This window comes from Manis javanica, chromosome 5 (assembly GCF_040802235.1).
Source record: "Manis javanica isolate MJ-LG chromosome 5, MJ_LKY, whole genome shotgun sequence".
Lineage (NCBI taxonomy): Eukaryota > Metazoa > Chordata > Mammalia > Pholidota > Manidae > Manis > Manis javanica.
Window position 1 is genome coordinate 9655733 of NC_133160.1, and position 19197 is coordinate 9674929.

Below are 19197 nucleotides of genomic sequence, written 5' to 3' on the forward strand. Positions count from 1 at the left end.
CTCCAAATCCGTTCAGAAGGCAGAGGCTGGTCAGTCACTTTTTGAGGACATTGGCCTAAAGAGTTCCATAGTGCCTGGTTTCCATTATTTCTAAGATTCTCAAAGATTCAACAACCTCATAGCTTTTAGGAGAGTAGAGATTTCAACCAACTTCCCTAAAATGTCAAGTTTTAACGCTCCTCAAAAACAGTACAGGAGAAGGTGTTAAGAATAAACTAGAACCTTTAGGGTGTCTGGGGTTGGCATGGAGCTATTTGAAGTCTGTTATACAGGTAGATTATAAATTCTGTGGGCACCAGCTAATATTTAGGACAGGCTGTCCCCAAATGAAGATGCCACAGATAATTGAATCAAACCGGTATTGAGAATGTCTGTTTCTCTTAATAGAGGATAGTAATTTCAGCTGAATTTAAGCCATCTCACATTTTGAAATTACTCTGCCTAATAGGTGGTGGGAAGAACTTAGCCTGCCTTTATGAGTCCTGTGTGGAGCACTAATGAGACTTGTGCAGAATAGCAGAGGGGGCAGGGGACAGCCCTGGTTGGACATTTGAGCAGAGATATGAGTGTGCTTCCACGCCAAGGTGGTGGGGGTGAGCCTCGTTGGCATTTGTTAAAAGCATAGCCATCTAAGAATTGGAAATGAAGATTCCCAACTAAAAATGTTGCAGAAGCCCTAAAAGTCTCAATAAAAGCCATTTTAAAAGAAAGGTGTTGCTACTGTTTGCTTTTGGAATAATCTGGAAATCTGGTGCAATCTGCCACCTAACGTCTGTTAACTGTAGACTGAATAATGATGTATATTTTGCCCTTCAAACGTAGCCATGAGTTTCAGAATCAGACTGACAAGTGCCATGGTTTCTCTCCCGTTTCAGTACATCAAAGTATATTCTTGTCCCATCTTTGGTTCCCTGTCACTGAACAGTACAGGGTATCTATCAAACGGCTCTGTCCCCACTTAAGATCCAAGCAGGAAAGGGTTAGCCCCTTTATTGCCCTATGGTTGTGTCTGCTACAAATGCCTGTCCCTGGGTAAAGATGCATACTGTTTCAGAAGAGAATAAAATGAGTGCCAGATGTGAATATCTATCAAAGATAGAGACTGCCCCATGTGAAACTATCTATAAGCCATTACACTGCTTTGGCCGAGCAAGTACTGTATGGATGGGCGGTTCCCCTGCTTTGGCTGCACAATACCAGCACCAAACCCTTGATACGGGACCCCAAAATCATGTCTAGGTGATTTTTGCTATGCCACTAAACCTTGAGAACCGCTTAGCTTGAGTGATGGGAAATCCCCTCTTCACCAACGAAATTAAGTAGAATATTGAATACACGAATTTCACAGCATCGGCAGCCTTCTCCCCCTCAGGCAATGGGCTTTTCTATCCATCGTGACCTTGTTTCTAATCCTGTTGCTCACTTCATTAACTGCAGTTTTCTTTCACCAGAGTCACGCAAAAACATCTCAAAACTTCTAAACCCCCAGAAGATTAAATAAAAGGACAGCTCCCACCATTCTGAAATGACATCCCAACATACCAGTTACCAATTTGCTGCAGTGAGGTGGTCTAGAGACAGACTTGAACTGAGATAAAGTTTTTGACAGTGCGTTGAGTTAGAAAATAAGGCATTTTCTACCAACTACTACTGGAAAATTAGCTTGAAAATATCTAAACTTGCACCAAAGGAGGTCACCATTTGGTAATTCTTTGTGTCCTGCTACTTGCCATCACCTTACTAAATAACTCACTGTAACTTGAATCTAGTAGAATTGCAGCTTGAGTGAGGGTTGTTAATCAAAAATCAGCAGATAAGGCTCAAGTTGCACATCCTGAAGATCCTTAAGTCATGATTTTAAAGGGCTCTAGGAGAAGGCAATGGGAAGGGCGCTCTGTAATTTCTAGGACATGCCCTATGAATGGAATAAAGGAAAAAATCTCCTGCACTATTTCAGTGAGTTGCAGGTGTGGATTTTTTTTCAGACCACTGTGTTCACATGAGTCTGTGATGTAAACCAACCTTCCCCGCCCTCAGGATGCCATCAGGCCTTAGAAAGGTGTAAGGTCATTTAAACCTAAACTGGTTTTTGCAGTAAAAATCTTGCTGTGCCTTTATTAATGTCTTACTACTAAGTGAAGCAAATGGGTCTCCCAATAAACAGCTAGAATAAAAGGGCGTTTCCAATGTACTTATAAGCACTATACTGGCTGCCATCTAGACCACAGTAGAATGTGATGCTACACTGTATTGACAGTGTACACGAAGCAGCCATTTGGGAGCCTAGGAATTAAAGGTTAAGACCCTGTCTTGGAGACCGCTGATGAAAAGACTGCTGCATGACTTGCCAGCACAGCTATGCGAGCATTCCCAGGAAGGAGGAGCAGAGAGAGGCTCAAACCCAGAGCCCTGTCCTCCAAGGAGGGGACCTCCATGCAAGGAGCATGACTTATACCTTGCCTAGGAGTAGACAGTTCCTAAAACACCTGGAGCTCAGCACACATCCTGAGCACATATTTACTCAACAAGCACTTTGCAAACACCACTGAAGCGTTCCTGGTAGTAGCTGTAGGACACTAGACCCAAGATAATTGGTGTCTTCAAAATGGTCCTGCCCCAGTCCCTCAACCCAACCCCCGAAAAAAGAGTCAAGGAGTACTAATTTCAGCTTTCAGGACCTGAAGGTTCAGAGAAGCTCCATGTCCCTGGAGCCTGACTCTGCAGCCACAGCCCCTGGAAGTCCCAGCCACGCCACACGGTCTTCATCTTGGCTAAAGACTCTCCTCAGAAAGGCTTCCCTGCAAAAGTGCAAAGACACAATCCCAGTCTCCAAGCCAACACGTCACGCTTTTCCTTGGTTCGGCATTTCCCAAACTGTACTCCTTCACACGGCCATCTCTGTCTTTTCTGCCACATCTGCCTAGCAGCCGCTTAATGTGCTTAGCATGTTTCAAACCCCCATTTTGAGAAGGAAAACTATGTCTCTACAAAAAAAGGACAACCAGCATAATTTACCATTAATGAAAGCTGCTATTAAATCCAAGACAAAACATACCACATTTTCACAAACTATTATTGCTTGCCGAGGACTGTGAGCCGGAAACTTACTGTTTGTTAAAAAGGAAACTCAGAAAGGTTTGGGGCACACTAGAACCAAAATGACACTTTTTCCTTAGGCCAGGCAAGACTGAGAGAATTGGATGACCTTGTGCCTCGGTGTGACTTGTGTTACCTAATGTATGCCAGGTGGCACCGAAGTAGGAATCTAGAGGTGGCTCTGGCTTGGGCTTGGGCTCAAAATGCTTCCCAGGGAAGTCTCTGACCATCAGTGATTAAGTCCCCTACCCAGCTTCCGACTCCTTTTTTATGAAACAAGAACTCCAAATCAGACTGGGCTTAAGAAAGGGCACAGGCAGGTAACTAGCTATGCGTGAGTATGGCAAGATGCTCAGTGACGTCAGCAAGAGCTCAGGTCCTGTCCTGTCCTGTCACCCACATAGTTACCTTCATCCCAGGCAGGTGCCCTGGTTTGTAGGGCGCTTCCCATTCACCTTCCCTGAGCGAGGGTTTCCCCTCCCCCACTACTGAGCAAGGGTCCTGACCTTGGAGCCGACTGGCCCACTCCAGAACCAGTTTCTGTGGCCGGTGGTCTTGGGCCAGAGCCACCGTGACCCACGGTGAGCTTCGGTTACCCTGACTGGTTTGGATCTATCAGCACCCATCTCTGGAGCTGCGGTGGAATCAATTCGCCTCAAACCAGAAACCTACTCAAACCCAATTCCACACTATTCTCAGGTCCCAACGAGCCCTCAGGCAGGATGCAAACCGATGAAAAGTGCAGCTGCTGCCGCTGAGAAGGGGTAGCAAATCCTTGAAAATCTCTGGACTGCTCTTCTTTGAAAGCAGAGTCCCAGCCTGGCCTGCAGATTCTCCCCACCTGCACAGCATTAAAACCTCAGTACCGAGGACCCTCCCAGAAACTCTGATGTAATTGGTCTGGGGTGCGGCCCAGCTGATTCCACTGTGCAACCAGCACTGCACACCAGTTTGAAAGACGCGAGTGAACACGAGCTGTGGTGTGAGCTTTCCCCTGATTAATATATTTGCCACCAGCGCTTTCCTGTGTAAAACCCTTTAGTCTAGCACCCCCACTCAACAAACACCTGTCAGACCGCCTAAGAACCCCCGCCTCTACACTCAGAGATGCAACCTGTGTGTAGAAAACAACGTTCCACGTGCCAGCTAGTGCCCTCCTGCACCCTTGGCTCGCCAGGCAGAGGCGGCCATGGGCCTGGCAGAAAATGCTCACTCCACGCGTGGGCCCCCAGCGGCAGCCACACGCAGCTCCAGAAAATGTCAACAGAAAATGGCACAAACCTTGTTCGGGGCGCTCCTCCAGGTCTCCTCTGTCTCGTCCACCGTGGGCCTGCCTCCCCACGAGCGGAGCTGATGCAACATGGAGAGGTCCGCTCCTGGCAGAGCAGCTCCCTGGAAGGCTCGGTGAGAAAGTTCTTCTGGTTGGAGGGGGCCCGACCTCCAGAGCCAGGTTTGGCTGGCTTGGTTCCTCAGAGGATTCACCATATGTCTATCCTGACCAAAAACATGGGTCCACTGCAGGCTCCTCAACTGGTTCCTCAAATTCAGCGTCATGGGGCCGGCAAAGCCCACTCACCAGAAGTCCCAGTACAGAAGGCAGGAGCAGGCCTCAGACCCACAGCCCCTCCCCAGCTGCTTGCAAGCCTGAAATGCATCCAGCTGATGATCACTGGCAAGAATTTCAAGGCTTTTGAGTCCACAGCAAGCCCACAGGACTCAGGGGAAATTCTGTGACAGCCACCTGGAGTCAGAATTGCATTTATTCCTCCAAACCCCAAAGATGCCCATGGTCTTGACCATAAGACAAAGTGAGTCCAGCACAACTCGGAGCCTCCAGGGCCCAGCAACCTTCGGGGACCCCTCTGCATCCCCCTGGTGTCAGAGCTTCTGGCTGAGCCTCTCCCTGCAGCCAGTAGGGAGGCAGTTTTTAGCCATTCTGGAACCCTCACCCAAGCTGTGGGCCAACTGGAAACAATAATACTTATTGTAGGAAAACAAAGAAAAAAGACAAAATGGGATTTTGCTTTAACCTAGGAAGGAAAATGCCTTGATACCTCTAGCTGCCTGGGTCAATAAATCATCTCCAGAGAGTTGGTAATCCTGTAACTAGACACCTTTGGGGGTGTCTGCCTAGCTCCTAATCCTTCTCTCTGAGGACTCCCCTTTCCATCCCAAGGAGAGCTTTTATCATGAATGGATGTTGTATTTTTGTCTAATGCTTTTTCCTGCATCTGTTGAGATGATCATGTAGTTTTTTTTACCTTTATTAGTAAGTGTGTTACATTGATTGCTGTTCAGATGTTAAACCAACCTTGTATTCCTAGGAGAGATCCCACTTGGTCATGGTGTATAATCCCTTTTTTTGTATGTTGCTGGATTCAGTCCGCTAATACTTGAGGACTTTTGCATCCATATTCACTAGGGACATTGGTCTGTAGTTTTCTTATGACGTCTTTGTCTGACTTGGTATGAGTCACTTGCTAAAGGAGAGCCACAGAAAGTACACATTCCTATAGCAAAAGTTCCCAGGGAATTCGGACTGAGGCACAGAGATGCTTGCTAGCTTGCTGGTTGTTGGAACTGCAGTGTCCAGGCAGCTGCTGTCCTGCACCCAGCTGCATTTCTTCACATACCCCATGTCCTTGGAGTAAATCTCCATGGTCAAAGGCTCTCTGATCCTAAGGGTCTTAAATGCAAATTACCCACAGGGGCCAGGCAGGTAAAATAAACTAGTGGAACACTTTAAATACGAGAGAAACCTAGAGAGCATGGCCCCTCTAAAGTGACCCAGCTTCAGCTCATTGTTGCTTGCAAGAATGAGCCCAGATAGTCCAGTTTTAGAAGAGAAACTGGACGTCCAGCTCTTTATGTGGCCTGTCTTAATTTTTAGTTGCTGCCAATTGATCTTGAGTTTTTTAAATGAACACCAAAATATCAAAAGCTATAAAAAAGTAAAAAGTGAAAAGTACATATCTTACCCCAAATGGATTTTTGTTTATCCTTCCAGAGAATATTAATGCCTTTCTTTCCCACACAGATAGTAGTGTATTATGTACATTTTTCTACATTTTGGCCTTCATATCTTAGTGACATTTCCATACCAATTCATAAAGAGCTTCTAATCCATTTTTACAACTTCATAGGATTCCGTCTGTCCGTGTATGTGTGCATGCACTACACCTGAACTAATCCCCTACTGATGGACACTTAAGTTCTTGCCAACGTTTTGCTATTTCAATGCATAGTGAATAACCCTTTGCATTTATCTTTTGTCTCATGTGTGTATATTGGGAGGCTTGATATCTAGAGAGAATTACTAGGTCCAAAGGTATATACATTTCTAATTTTGTAAGTACTGCCAGACTTCCATGAGAATGGTGTCTCACCATCAATGTAGGAGAATGCATTTTCTTCAGCATTTCACCAACAGTGTAAAAAAAAATCTCATTTTTTTCCAGCTGGATAGAGTAAAAAGTAATTCATTTAGTGATACAGATTGAGGTTGAGTATCAGTTCACATGTGTAAAATGCCTTTTGCATTTCCTTTTCTGTGAATACCTGTTCATATCCTTTGCACATCTATTTTTTCCTCTTATTTATTTGTAGGAGCAGTTTATACATTTGTGGTGATTATCCCTTTCTAATACAAGCTGCAGATATATTTTCCCCATTTGTCTTTCATCTTATTGGTCATTTGTCTTTTGAATTTGCTTAGGATTTTGTTGTTGTTTTGGGATTTTTGTTGTTAAGTTTTGTTTTTGCCACGCAGAGGATTTAAAATTTTATATACAATCAAGTTTATCTATCTTCTATGGCTTCTGGATTTTATATGATTCTTCAATATTTCTGGCTCCTTCTTCTATAAATTCATTTTATACACTTAACTCCTCCTTAATCCATTTGGAATTTTGGAAATGTTCCTGGTGTCAGAGTGAGGTATGGGACTCCCTTTATTTCTTCCAGATGGCTATCCAGTTTTCTCAACATGAAAACATTTTAAAACAGTTCAGGGCAAACCCACACATTTCTGCCAACCCGTGGGCCACGGTCTTGAAACCTCTTGCTTTGACAGACATGAAGTTCACATCTGCTGGGAAAGCGGGGTGGTGGCTGACCGGAGTCTTGCTCTCGAGGGCATTTGCAATTGCCTTTCTACTGGCATCCCTGACCAATGAGAGGCACAGCAGAAAGGAAGGGATCTGCCTCACCTAGGCTGCAAAGGGACCCCTGCAGTGTGCTGGGGGGCCTGCTCAGGTCAGTAGTCAGGCTTTCCTTTTCGTGACAGGAGGCAGGTCAGTCACTTTCTGTAAAAGAGATGCCTTTCGGGTCACCTGGAACAAGGACAGCGCCACCAGAATAACAGCAGCTCAAGGAGCTGAGGTCAGGAGTCCCTGGCAGGCTCCCCAGTATCTCCAGGTGTCCCTAAAAGTTCATTGTTTGGCACTGCAGCTCCCAGGAAACTTGAAATGGCAATTTCTAGTTCATTAGTCACCTTTTTCCCATAGACGCTTTCATGCAACCTCACCCCTCATCCCTGACAGTGGGAGGGGGTGTCCCTAAAAGAATTCAAGGACAAAACTCTGAGAGAGCTCGCTGGACTCTTAGCAGCATTCACTCTTCCCTGACTCGGTCTGGCTCTGAAATTCAAGGGCAGCCTCTAAGTCACTCATTGTTGAGGTTCTTGGATACCACTCATCAACTGAGAAAAGCAGCACACATCAGCCCTGTCCCCACCCAGGCCAGTCCCCGTGACAGCAGCCACCCAGTAGTAAGTGCCTGTTGCCAGCCCCTGAGCCATGCAGTCACATACATCATCTTGCTGCATCTGCAGAACAACCCACAAGGCAGGTACCATTAGCCTCTGTATCTTCCTGAGGAGGCTGGGCTCAGAGAGGATAAGCAATTAGCCCAGGGGTGCACAGGACGGGAGTGAGATGTGCAGGAGACATGGTGCCACTCAGGCTGACCTCAGGGCCCGTAAGCTCTCAACCACGGCCCTGTGGGTATCTACTTCAGGACACTTACATTGCTGTGGCTTGATCTTGTGACATTCCCTTTCACCTCTCCCTGGGCCCCGGTTCAGGCTCTGGAAGGAGAAAGAGGCCTGGGCATCTCTAGCAAACCACATATACTCGACTTTCCAGAAATTGGTGTCCTCATCACTTGTCTGAAAAATTAACTGACCATTGCATCTCTGAAGCAGACCAGGACCCAGTGACTATCTCAGCTTCCATCATTAAAAACAGTCCTGACCAGTACAACGAAGCCACGAGGACTAACAAGCTGCAGCCACAGCCACACACAGCCACAGGGATGCCTCCCATGAGCAGCCAGGCACAGAGACGACATCCTGTGTGTACAGATGCCACTCAGCCTCCAGTTGCACAAAGCAGAGAGGCCAGCAACTCTGTGCACCTGTCAGGCATCAGGATGGTGTTAGCCTGGCGGTGGGCGGGAGGCACTGAGTGGCAGGAGCACGGGTGGGTGGGAGAGGGGCTTCCCGGTGCTGACAATGTGGGCTTGCTTGTTTCTGCATCTGGGTTACACAGAAGCATTCAGTTTGTAAAAATTCCATGACCCATACAGTTAGGTGCACTTTTCTGTAGGTAAACTACACTTCAATAATTTAAAATAATGCACACAAATTTTTCATTAAAAAAAGTATCTCCACAGAAAAATGCCTGCTCTTCTTAAAACAAGGGATCCACCTGTATTGGAAACACTGTCCTAAAATTGGCAAGACTCAACCTTTTCCTTGGTTTTCTACTGCTCCCTCTCCTGATGCGTTGTGTGAGGTTTCCCTGAAACGCTAATGAAGGTCTGCAGTTGGGTGGGGTAGGCGGAGGGGTAGTTGCGCATGTGTGTTTTCTTGGCTCTGTGAAAAGTTCCAGAAAACCCAGAAGGATCCGTCACTCAAGTGAGGAATCTGGAGGTTCAGGACAATAGCAGGAAACTCATCTGCATGAGAAGAAATGAAGGCAAACCCAGCTTTGAAGGCCTCTGGAAATCCTCATGATCTGTCCATCCTTGCTTGGGAATCTACAGGCCAAAGCTAAAGTGTCCCCTCAGGCGAGGGGCGTCATAATGAGCAATGTGGATGATCAGGGGCACCCTTTGAGAAAACATTTATACCCAGACCACACGTGTCCTTTTGACACCTTTATTGAGATGCTGCTCAGGCCCGTGGGTGCTGCAGTTCGCAGGCAGACCGACCAGCATGGAGGGGCCTGCAGCCATGGCGGCGCTAAGTGAGCCCCATGATTTCCGCACAAAGCCCTTCACATTGGAAAAGGGAAATTTGAGTCTCCAGGCTCCGCGCCAGGTGGCTCCGCAGACGTGACCGTCTCATCCTAGAACACCAGGCAGGCCGAACACTGGTGGGAAATGCCTCCTCCGGATCACCCCCGAGGCTCTGCCACACATGGGCTCCAACTGCTTCTGCAAACCCTGTGGTCTCACGTGAAGTAAGGGAGGAAATTCAGAAAGCCAAGCAACAGCAATAAGAAAAAAAAATCCCCAGCTCCCGCGTACACCGACTCTCGCTTTCCAACGACATCCCCGTGGCAGGACCACAAGGCTCACAGATGCCGATGGCAGCTGGGGGTTTGGAGCGTCGCTTCCCCAGCGTCCACAGGAAAATAGTCCTCGGTCCTGTACAGCGTGGGCAGCTCGTACGTTGGGGGTGCTGGGGTGGACGGTTTCTGAAATGATAGAAAATGACATGTTCTATGAGCCATTTGAATTCACTTTTTCTGTGACCCAAGAATTCCAGTTTAGGAATTCATCCTGCAGGGAACCTTCCTCATGTGACTGACATTTCCAGGCTCTTGCTTGTGATAGTCAAAGCCGGCCACCGGGGCAGGCCCATGTCTACCGTGGAGCACTCCACGGGCCTCAAGAACAGGCAGGGCCAGGTTCAGACAGAGAACAACCGAGAAGCCCGCCTCATGCTACCAGGCCAGAGGCAGGGGCCCCTCGGGCCTGCCCACATGGGCAGTGTGCATGCACAGGCCAGCTCCGCGCGGTGGTCAGGCACGGGGCCTGCTGCTGGGAGAGGGACTCGGGCGTGGCTGATCGCCCTTTCGCTGGGGATCCATTTGTGCAGCCTGAAGTTTGTGCCATATGCATATATTACTTAAAAAAAAAACATTTCAAGAAGCGCTTACTTATTTCTGGTGTGGATTTTTGTTGAGGGGAAGTTGGGAACAGGGGGTGTTCCACCAAGCAACCCTCTCCAAGCTCCAGGCACATACACACCTTGAAGAAAACCAGTTTCACAGGGGGCCACCTCACAGGCTGCTTCTCCAGCTCAGGGGCCCCTGGACTCACCCAGGAGCAGCGACAGCTTTTGCCTGGGCCCACAGGAGAGTCTGATGTCACTGGTCTGAGGGTGGCCTGCGCACGGGGTCCCTCAAGCTCCCACTTGACTCTCGTGGGGAGCCAGGGCTGAGGGAAATGACTATGACCCACTGGAGGAGGGAGGGGCCTGCTAGGCCGCTAGGCTGATGCTCCCAGTGGCCGGCAGGAGATGGGCAGGTGTGTGGGGCTCAGGGGGTGCAGAGGGAGGAGGTCCTTCTGCACATTTGCATCCAGGGCCCCTGTCACCACCCTCCCCTCCCCACCCGCAAATCCCTCAACTGTTCATCCCCTGGCCACCTCTGTGCCCGCAGCTGAGACCCAGCTCCTGCCAAGCCCTGCGTGCAGGCATAAAGCCAGGTCCAGGAGGTGAGGCACCTGCTCTCCCAGAGCTCTGTGCCCCACGTACCCTCCCCCACTGTGCCTGTTCCCACAGCGACACAGTGCTGCCCCGGCGGGGCAGCTCAGGCTTGACAGTGAGGCCTATCCCACCCCCTCACCCCCCACCCCTCCAGGTGCTCATCCGCTCAGCACCCCTGGGTTCTGTGCACTGAGGCCGCCGCTGTAAAATGCAGTCCCAGTCACCAGGGGGCAAACCAACAGGAACCACACTGCCGCATGGGGAGGGCTACAGGCCAGAGGCTCACCAGGCAGGGGAGGCGCCACCCCTCTTGGGGCTCAGGGAGGTTTCTGGAGGCTGGGCCACCTGGGGCCCCAGCGCCCAGCAGGAGGGCTGCAGGCAAGGGAACAGCATGTAGCCAGCACTGTGGGCGTGGTGGCTTGGGGCACCAAAACAGCTCAGTCTAGTCCCAGGTCAGTGTGTGGATGCGGATGAAGCCAGTAAAGCCAGTGACCAGGAGCTTGTGTGTAACTAGGCGTGTGTTTTACAAAGAGCAGAACAGGGACTAGACTGTTGGGGAGCGAGGGGACCAGGGAGGAGGCTGCAGCAGGTGTCCCCAAAGGTGAGTGGCCAGATTTAAGGTGGGAGTGGACAACGGATTCTCCTGTCTGAGCCCCAGGGCCCCACATCAAGCCCTCTCTCTGTTGGAGGAGGAAATCATCAAAAGATTTCAAAGAAAGCAGGATATGCTCAGGAGTTGAGGGACCGAGTACCTCCCTGCGTCACCATCCCACAGCTGAAAAACCAGGGCGAGCAATTCACAGAAGGACATTCCATCCAGTCAAGCCGGGGTCAGCCACTCATGGCTCAGCCTGCTTGGGGGAACTCGGGCACCAGGTCTATCCCTGCCCCCCACCCCCGGGCTGCCTCCCACCCCTGCAGATCAGATGCAGTCCCCCAGCCGCATCATGACCAGAGCACAGCTGGGAAATGAGCCGCGGACACATCTCACAGCCCAAGGGATGCAACCTGCGGGTGACCCGCAGTGTTAGAGTACCTTCACCCCGTTTCCCCTGATCACTGGCCATTGTGGTGTCTACAAAATGCAACGTTCAGGTGAATAATGACAAGTCAAAGACCAGATCCCCCGTCCTGACATGTGGTTAGGGGTCAAAGAGCATTTTGTGATCCTGAAAAGGCAGGTCCCTTCTCATGACCCTGAGGACTCAGGCAAGGGGAGGGGCCCGGGAGAGGCCTCCAGGGTCTGTGACCAGGCCAGAGCCATGTGGCCTCCCCTGGGACTGCCGGGCCTCATCCCAGACCTGTTCTTTGGCATGGGACTTCAGCCTCCTCCCTCAAGGACCAAGCCTTCCAGAAAGGGGGAAATCAACGCAACCATGAAGGAACGAACGAGAAGTCATCCGAAGAGACTCAGCGGCATCTTGGGATCCAGCAAGCTCCATGCAGGGAACTGAGGTGTCTTTCCCAGTGATGGAGGGGAATGTGGTCCCTGCATTTGGAAAACAAAGAAAAGGGGGATGCAGGGAGTGGTGAGCCTCCCATCCGAGGCCAGCCAGGCAGCGCCGGGATTACTAAAGAGCTGCCTTCTGGGCCCCTGAGAAGAGGAAGTCACCATGAGGGTCCCACAGGGGCTTGTGAGAACCGGTTTGCCTTCCTTTTTCAAAAGGGTCCCCAACCTGGGAGGTGGGGGGACAGGCTGTGGAACTGGTGTAGCCCTACTTCTGCCCTGCAGCAAGCTCCCGACAACATCGTGGGGCACAGGAAGAATGTGGGAAAGTGGCTGGAGAACTAAGCCTGAAGTCAGCGAGGAAGCGGGGGCCTGCGATGAGCCAGGGGCTCTGGGTGTGGCCTCAAGAGCTCGCAACGGGGTTCTGGGAGAGCAGGCGGGCACGGGCGGCTTCGGGGCGCCCAGCCTCCACCTCCCAGTCTTGCATCCACATCCTGATTTTCTTGCAGGATCACCTGTGCCTGCCCCCCAAACCAGTCCCCCCTCCACAGCTCACGCTGGGGGTGAAAGGAGGCCTGAGCAGCGATGGGTCTGGGCCAAGCATGTGACCACTCTGGGCCAGCAGGAATCAGTCCTGGGACTGTTGCTATGGAGACAGAAACGCACCCCCCACCCCCACCCAGGTTCCTGTGAGGATGACCCTTCTGCCACCACACTGGGGGCCTGGGAATGAAGGTAACAGAGAAGCAGAGCTGGGAGACAGAACAAGACAGCGTCCTGATAATATCATTTGAGCACCTGAATCCAATTTTGCCTGAGGCTACAGTTACCCTGGGATAGTTCCTGTCCCTCAGGGATAGCTCCTGTTCCTCGGGCCATGGAATTTTCTTCTTTGCTTAAGCCAAGTTGACCTGGGTTGCTGTCCCTTGCATCCAAGAGTCCTGCCTTAAGCAAATAATAAACCCACAGCGGTGCAGGGAGAGCTTGGAAACCAGCAGCTTAAATCAGCAGGTGAGAGCTGGTGTGTGAGGCTAAAAATAGCCAGATGCCCCAGATGCTGTTGGGGAGAACAGAACCCCATCCCAGGGGCCAGGTCCAACAGCAGGCACATTGGGATGTCATGGGCACCCAGCCTTGTCACAGCTGTTTTCTCGTGGATCTTCACGGCAGCCTGCAACACCAGGGGTGGTCCCCGGGTCTCAGAGGTGGCAGGGGCCGGGGAACCATGAGGCTAGGGGTCCATCTGGGTCTGCCAAGCTGCAAACCCAGCCCCTGACCATCACCGCACAGGGCCAGACCCAAACCCTTGAGAATCTCAGAGGGGCCTTGGGAGATCGGTACCTCCCACCCCTGGCATAAGATTCCCCCTGGGAGCTGCCAGGTGAGCAAGGAGGATGTTCAGTTTCACCTCCCTCCCCCAGCCTGCAGGCAGGAATGTTCCACCATTCTGGGACAGGATGGGAGAACAGGAAACTTGACCCTGCCCGTGCCCCCTCCCTCCCAGGCTCCCTTCTAGCCTCCTGCTGGCCGACCTCGAGAGAGGGGCCTCTGGGGCCCCAGGCCTGGCAGCTCCCTGCAGTCTACACACACTGCCCCATCCTCACTGCCACCCGGACACTTGGGTTCCCGGCCCACACACCAGATGCATGTGTGCTTGGCCTGCTTCATGATTTTTTAGAAAATGGAATTAATTGCAAACATGAAAAAAATCAGGAAATTTCTCATGAAAACCAGACTGTCAGCTTCTCTTGGAAATCAGATGGTCTGGAAGCTCTGGGCCCACAGCTCCTTGTGGCCCCAGTTAGTCAAGGGGTTGGGGGAGCACAGGGGGAGGTGCTCTCCTGTGGCCCAGGCCCCACCCTCCGCTTCACCATTTTTATAACCTGCAGCTGCCAGCAGGTGCCTCAAAGTGGGCCCCCTGCAGTCTACACCATGAAGCAGCTTCTTTTCTGACAGACTCCAAACAGGAGAGCCTTGGGCCCTGCCTGAGTTCAGGGCTTCTCTCCTGAAGTTCTGACTCCCCAGTCAGATCACTGTCTTCTAAAGCCAAGCTCACCTACCTCAGGGCCTTGGCTTGACCTGTGCCACCCACCCCTGACTCCTGTTTCCAGAAATCCCCCACAGCCCCTTGTAAGTTCTGGTCCACCTGTATCCCCCTCTAGGGAAGCCCCAGTTGCACATCCTCACCCTGGCTGGCTTTCTGTTCAGGCCAGGGTCAGCAAAGTTGTTCTGTGAAGGGCCAGATAGGAAACTGTCCAGGTTTTGCAAACCAAATGGTCTCTGTTGCAACTACTCAACTCTGCTCTTATAGCACAAGCAGCCACCAACAATATGTCAACTAATGGCATGGATGTGTACCAATAAAACTTTATTTACAAAAAGAGTGTGCCAGGCCATAGTTTGCTCCTCAATTAAATCTGTATTCTTAAATAGAATAGGAACAGCAGACCCTTTCCCGTGTATCCCACACAAGTGTGCATTGAGTCACAGGTCACCACACACAGACTGTAGGATTCAGGGCCAGGCCCACCTTGCTACTGTCCTCACGCCTGAGTGCTACTGGGCTGCTCTTGGGCCTGTCCTGGCTCAGCCAGCATCCTCCCCACCAAAAGAAGCAGGCCACACCGCAGCCCTGTTCATGGGCTGGGTTCTGTGGATCTACAGGGTCAGCCCCAGAGCCTGGTCAACCCCTGGGGGGCTGAGGCCCCAGGCTAACCATGTGTAGGAGCTCAGGTGCCCGGAGGCCCACTCTCATCCCCCAAGTCACCAGGCACACCACAGCCCAAAGGGCTTGGGAGACTGCAGAAACAACTCTGCTTCCCGGGCCCCAGATTCCACACACATTAGCTTACAGCACTCCTTTCAGGCAGGGCTTCCTCGGCCCCTGGAGCCTCACTTTCCTCTCCGTGAAATGCAGATAACACCAGCAACCTCATGGCATCCTGCCTGAAGCACAGCGATGCTGGAGGTACTGCAGCCACCTTGGGACCATGAGGACTAAAGCCACATGCTAAGGATGGCAAAGCAGCAGCCAGGAGAGGCCTGGGTCCCTGAGGACTCCCTTGAGAAGTCCCATCAGTTCAACTGGCCACTCAGGACTTCTTGTCACATGAGGAAAAAACATAAACCCTATTTGGTTAAACCACTTGAGTCAGGTTTTGTCACATGGCCGAGTGCAGCCTGATTGACACATGGTGTTATTCCCATCACCACTCCATTGGGCAGTGAGCCACCCAAGGTCATCCAGACAGTAAATGGGCAGAGCCAGGACTCAACCCGGGTTGTTTAGATAATGAGATGGGGCGATCTCCCAAAAAGGTGATGTAAAAGCAAGCAGACAGGGGGAGGAGAGACACATTTCAAAAGTAATTCCAAAAGGTATGTAAGAATTCCAAGTAATGTACTTAAGTATTGGCCCCTCCAAGAGCTCAAGCTTAACTGTTCCACCCTCCCTGACTGGGGGCTGCACACAGTGCCTTGCTTCTGAAGAGCACCACGTGCAAACAAGGCCAAAATAACTGCCCTGTGGAGAAACCTGGCCAGCACTAGCTCAGCCCGGTGGTCAAGGCCGCCATCAGCAGTGGCACATCTTGTTGACAGCATGTGCCTGGGACCCCATGTGACTGGGATGTGACAAGAAAGGCACCTGCCTCTGTGGTCTTCCTCTCCCAAACCTACAACCCCAGTCTAGGTTTCTGGTTTAATCTGATGAGAAAAACATCAGCTCAGCCCTAACAGAGGGATATTGTACAAAATGCCTAACCAATATTCCTCAAGACGGTCAAGGTCATCAAAACCAAGGCAAGTCTGAGACCTGTCATAGACCAGAGGCGGCTCAGGAGACAGGATGACTAGACATAAGACCGTTGGTATCTTGGATGCAATCCTGGAATAGAACAGGACATTAAGAAAAGCTAGCAAAATCTGAATAAACTGTGGAGTTTAGTTATTAGCAGTGTAACAAAGTTGGTCCCTTGGCTATGATAGTGTGTCACAGTAAAACAGATGTTAACAATAGGGGACACAGGTGAGGGGCCTATGGGAACTCTTACCACAAGTTGTCTCTAATTCTAAACTTAAAAATGTATTTGGGGAAAAAAAGAAAGCAACAGATAGAAGAAACAGCCCTGTCAGTCGGCACAAAGCCTCCAGCCTCTTTCAGCTCATCCACAGTAATGGAGTGCTGAGCGCTTTCTGCACCCAGCCCATTGTGGGCCCTGCAGGTTCACCGCCCATTCGTCCTCCCAGCAGCTGAAGAGGCAGGTGTCCTTAATCCCACTTTGCCACAGAGGAAACTGGGCTCAGAGATGCAGGGCCCAAGATCACCCAGCTGGGAACTGGTAGAGCTGCATTCGAGCCCAGGCTCACCCAGCGTGAGGATCTGCGCCGCCCCAGCCCTGAGTCAGGACACAGGTGACCCAGCGGCTCAGCGGGGCTGGGGGTGAGCTCTCATTCTAGGACCCAGGGTGTCCCTTCAGCATCTGCTTTCCAACTGGGGGCCCTCGGGAGTGTCCCATTCCAGCTACTCAGAGACCGCCGGCTGGTAGCCTTGGGTTGGCATCTGGCTCTCAAATAGGACTGCTTTGCCTCATGCAAATTTAAATATGAGTTAGTTGCCATCATAGAAGAACTGGGATGTTTCAAATAAATATCAAGTTCCCATTTCTCTTGAACAAGAGCTATCTGGCCACGCTGGGCTCACATTCCTGCAGGGCGCAGGGAGCTGGCCCTCTACACAGGGCATGTACTGTCCGGTTTGCCACCGTCCCCACCCGGCCTGACTCACTCTCCATAGGACCTGCTGAGCCCTGTGGGCATCTGAGCTGGCAGTGGCTGCGGGTTCACGTCACATCGCTCAGACGAGTCTCCTTAGGGCCGCAGAGGAGATGGCTGGAGAAGGCTGTGCTTACAGTCTCAGGCCCGGGGCTCCGCAGGGTAGGAACCGTGGGTCTGGGGCTTCCCACCAAGACCAGTGACTGCTGCCCTTTGCCTGTGGTCTCCTCAAGAGCTCCCTGAGCCCAGGGGGCAGGTACTGTGGAGCAGAAAGCAGGCTTGGAGGGGAGAAGGTGGGTACTGTGCCCAGGGTCACACATCTGATAAAAGGCTGAGCCAGGATTCAAACCAGGCTTTCCCGAGCTCTTGGCACTGGCCACCTGCATAGCCAGCCCACAGGACCTGCCCCCCGCTGCCCGTGGTCCTGGCCCAGGGCTTTCTGCACCCCAGGCCACGCCTGGCCATTCTGCCTGAGATGTCTGTGTCTGCTCCAGGGCCCCATGTCTTCCAAAACACAGACAAGCTGTGAGCAGAGCCCCTCCCACATGTCTGTAAGCAGCCCCTGCGTGTCTGATCCTGCCCCAGGACTGGGCTGGCCAGCTTCATGGTGCTTGCATGGCAACAGCCCCCTCCCCTCAGACCCTTCCTGCCCAGGGCAGCTCCCAGCCTCTGCCAGCCTGGCAAACAGAGCAGCTGGTGGCATGGGAGGCTGCTGAGGTTCTGGTGACACAGGAACGGGGCTGGGGGCTCTGGGATTGGGCAGCCCCTGCCCAGGGTAACCTAGCAGCAGGGCCAAGCTGGTGGAATCTGATTACAGGTGATGCTGACCCTGGGCAGTAGCTCTAGGAGGTTCCTGCTTTTAGCTGGAGGAAAAGTGTTAACATGGAAACCAGTGGAAGTGGAGCGCTTAGAAGTTCTGCCCAGATGCTGGCTCCTAAATCCAAACTCACATGGCTTGGGAGGAAAACAGGACAGCTAGGTGAGGGCAGTCGTGTCACAGCCTCCTCCGGAACTAGAGCTCCCAGGACCCAGCTCCTGACCCAGAGCCCCTTCTCTCCAGCCTTGGCCACAGGACTGTGCCGTCCAAGCCCCCAGCCCCTCCTCTCTCCAGCCGTCCTGGAGTCCCGGCTCCCCAGCCTCCAGCTGATGCGTTACATTGGAGCCATCCTGTTTAAACATCCAGGCACCTGGGCTTTGCTTCTTAGCACAGGGCACTGGCTGGAACTGTCTTTTTACCTTAACTTGTATGTATATTTTTAATTGAGCACCTGCTACATACATTCCACAGACCCATTTCTGTGTAGGTGTCACAAAGCCCTTTGGCAGATGAGGGAACTAAGGCTTTCAGTAGTTAAGTGACTCACTGCAGGGCCCACCCGCTCACGGGAACCTCTGTCAACTCAGTTCACCCACCTTTGACTCCTACTCACATACTGACCCTCAGTCCCATCTGCTGATTCTTCCCAAACGCGTCTCTCCCTCCTCGCCGGGGCCCTCCCGTCTATGCCTCCTCGCGGCCTCTGCTCTTGCCTCAACCCGTTCACACGACAGCCTGCAGGACCGTCTTAAAAACTAGATCTGATCCTTTGGTAACCATCTTGTGGGGGGAATAAAATCCAACTCCTTGCCGTGGTCTCAGGCCCGGCCACCGCGGTCCCTCACGGGCTGTTCTGGGCCAGGCCCAGACCACAGGCGGGTCCCACTTGGCCGACACTGGCCTGTTTCTCTACTAGTATTGTTGCTTTTGTTGGTTGGTTATGTTCTCATATTTTTTAATGAAATGCCACGGTTCTTTTAAAAATGGATTTCAAGCTTCTCTTTTTAAGAATCTGAAGCTCTGGCTCACTGGGTGGTGATGACAACCTGGCCTGAGCAGCGGCTACTCCCTTTACAGGGGACAGGTGCTCTCACCTGTGAGGTCCCCAGCCCAGTCCCTCCCTTCTGCCACCTGCCTGGCCCCTTAGAGCTGAGATCCACCTGACTCAGCCTGACTCTCTACCCTTGGTCTGTCACCTCCTGTCACCCACACCCCTCCTGTCCTGGGCCTTCTTTCTGTCCCGGACCCCACTGGGGTCTGTCCTGACTTGGGACCTTTGCACGCACTGTGGCCCTCCATACCTTTCCCCCAGGTCTTCTCGTGCTGCTTCCTTCCTTCCTCAGACCC

The 19197-nt window shown here is 51.8% G+C and overlaps 1 protein-coding gene across 13 annotated transcripts in view; it reads right to left on the reverse strand.

Annotated features, from left to right (window-relative positions):
* Nucleotides 1–9242: 9242 nt before the first annotated feature.
* Nucleotides 9243–19197, reverse strand: part of BCAS4 (breast carcinoma amplified sequence 4) — a 53177-nt gene continuing 43222 nt past the window's right edge. For 8 of the 13 annotated variants that reach the window (XM_073236448.1, XM_037006295.2, XM_037006285.2 and 5 more), the window contains 2 exons: nucleotides 9679–9797; nucleotides 9243–9543 (listed from right to left, as the gene is read on the reverse strand). In XM_073236448.1, coding sequence (XP_073092549.1) covers nucleotides 9341–9543; nucleotides 9679–9797 — 322 coding nt within the window. In that variant the 3' untranslated portion in view covers nucleotides 9243–9340. Of the gene's footprint in view, nucleotides 9544–9670; nucleotides 9798–10262; nucleotides 10354–12114; nucleotides 12303–19197 lie in introns of those variants that run through there. The other 5 variants (XR_012131268.1, XR_012131266.1, XM_073236449.1 and 2 more) reach the window with 3 other exon arrangements.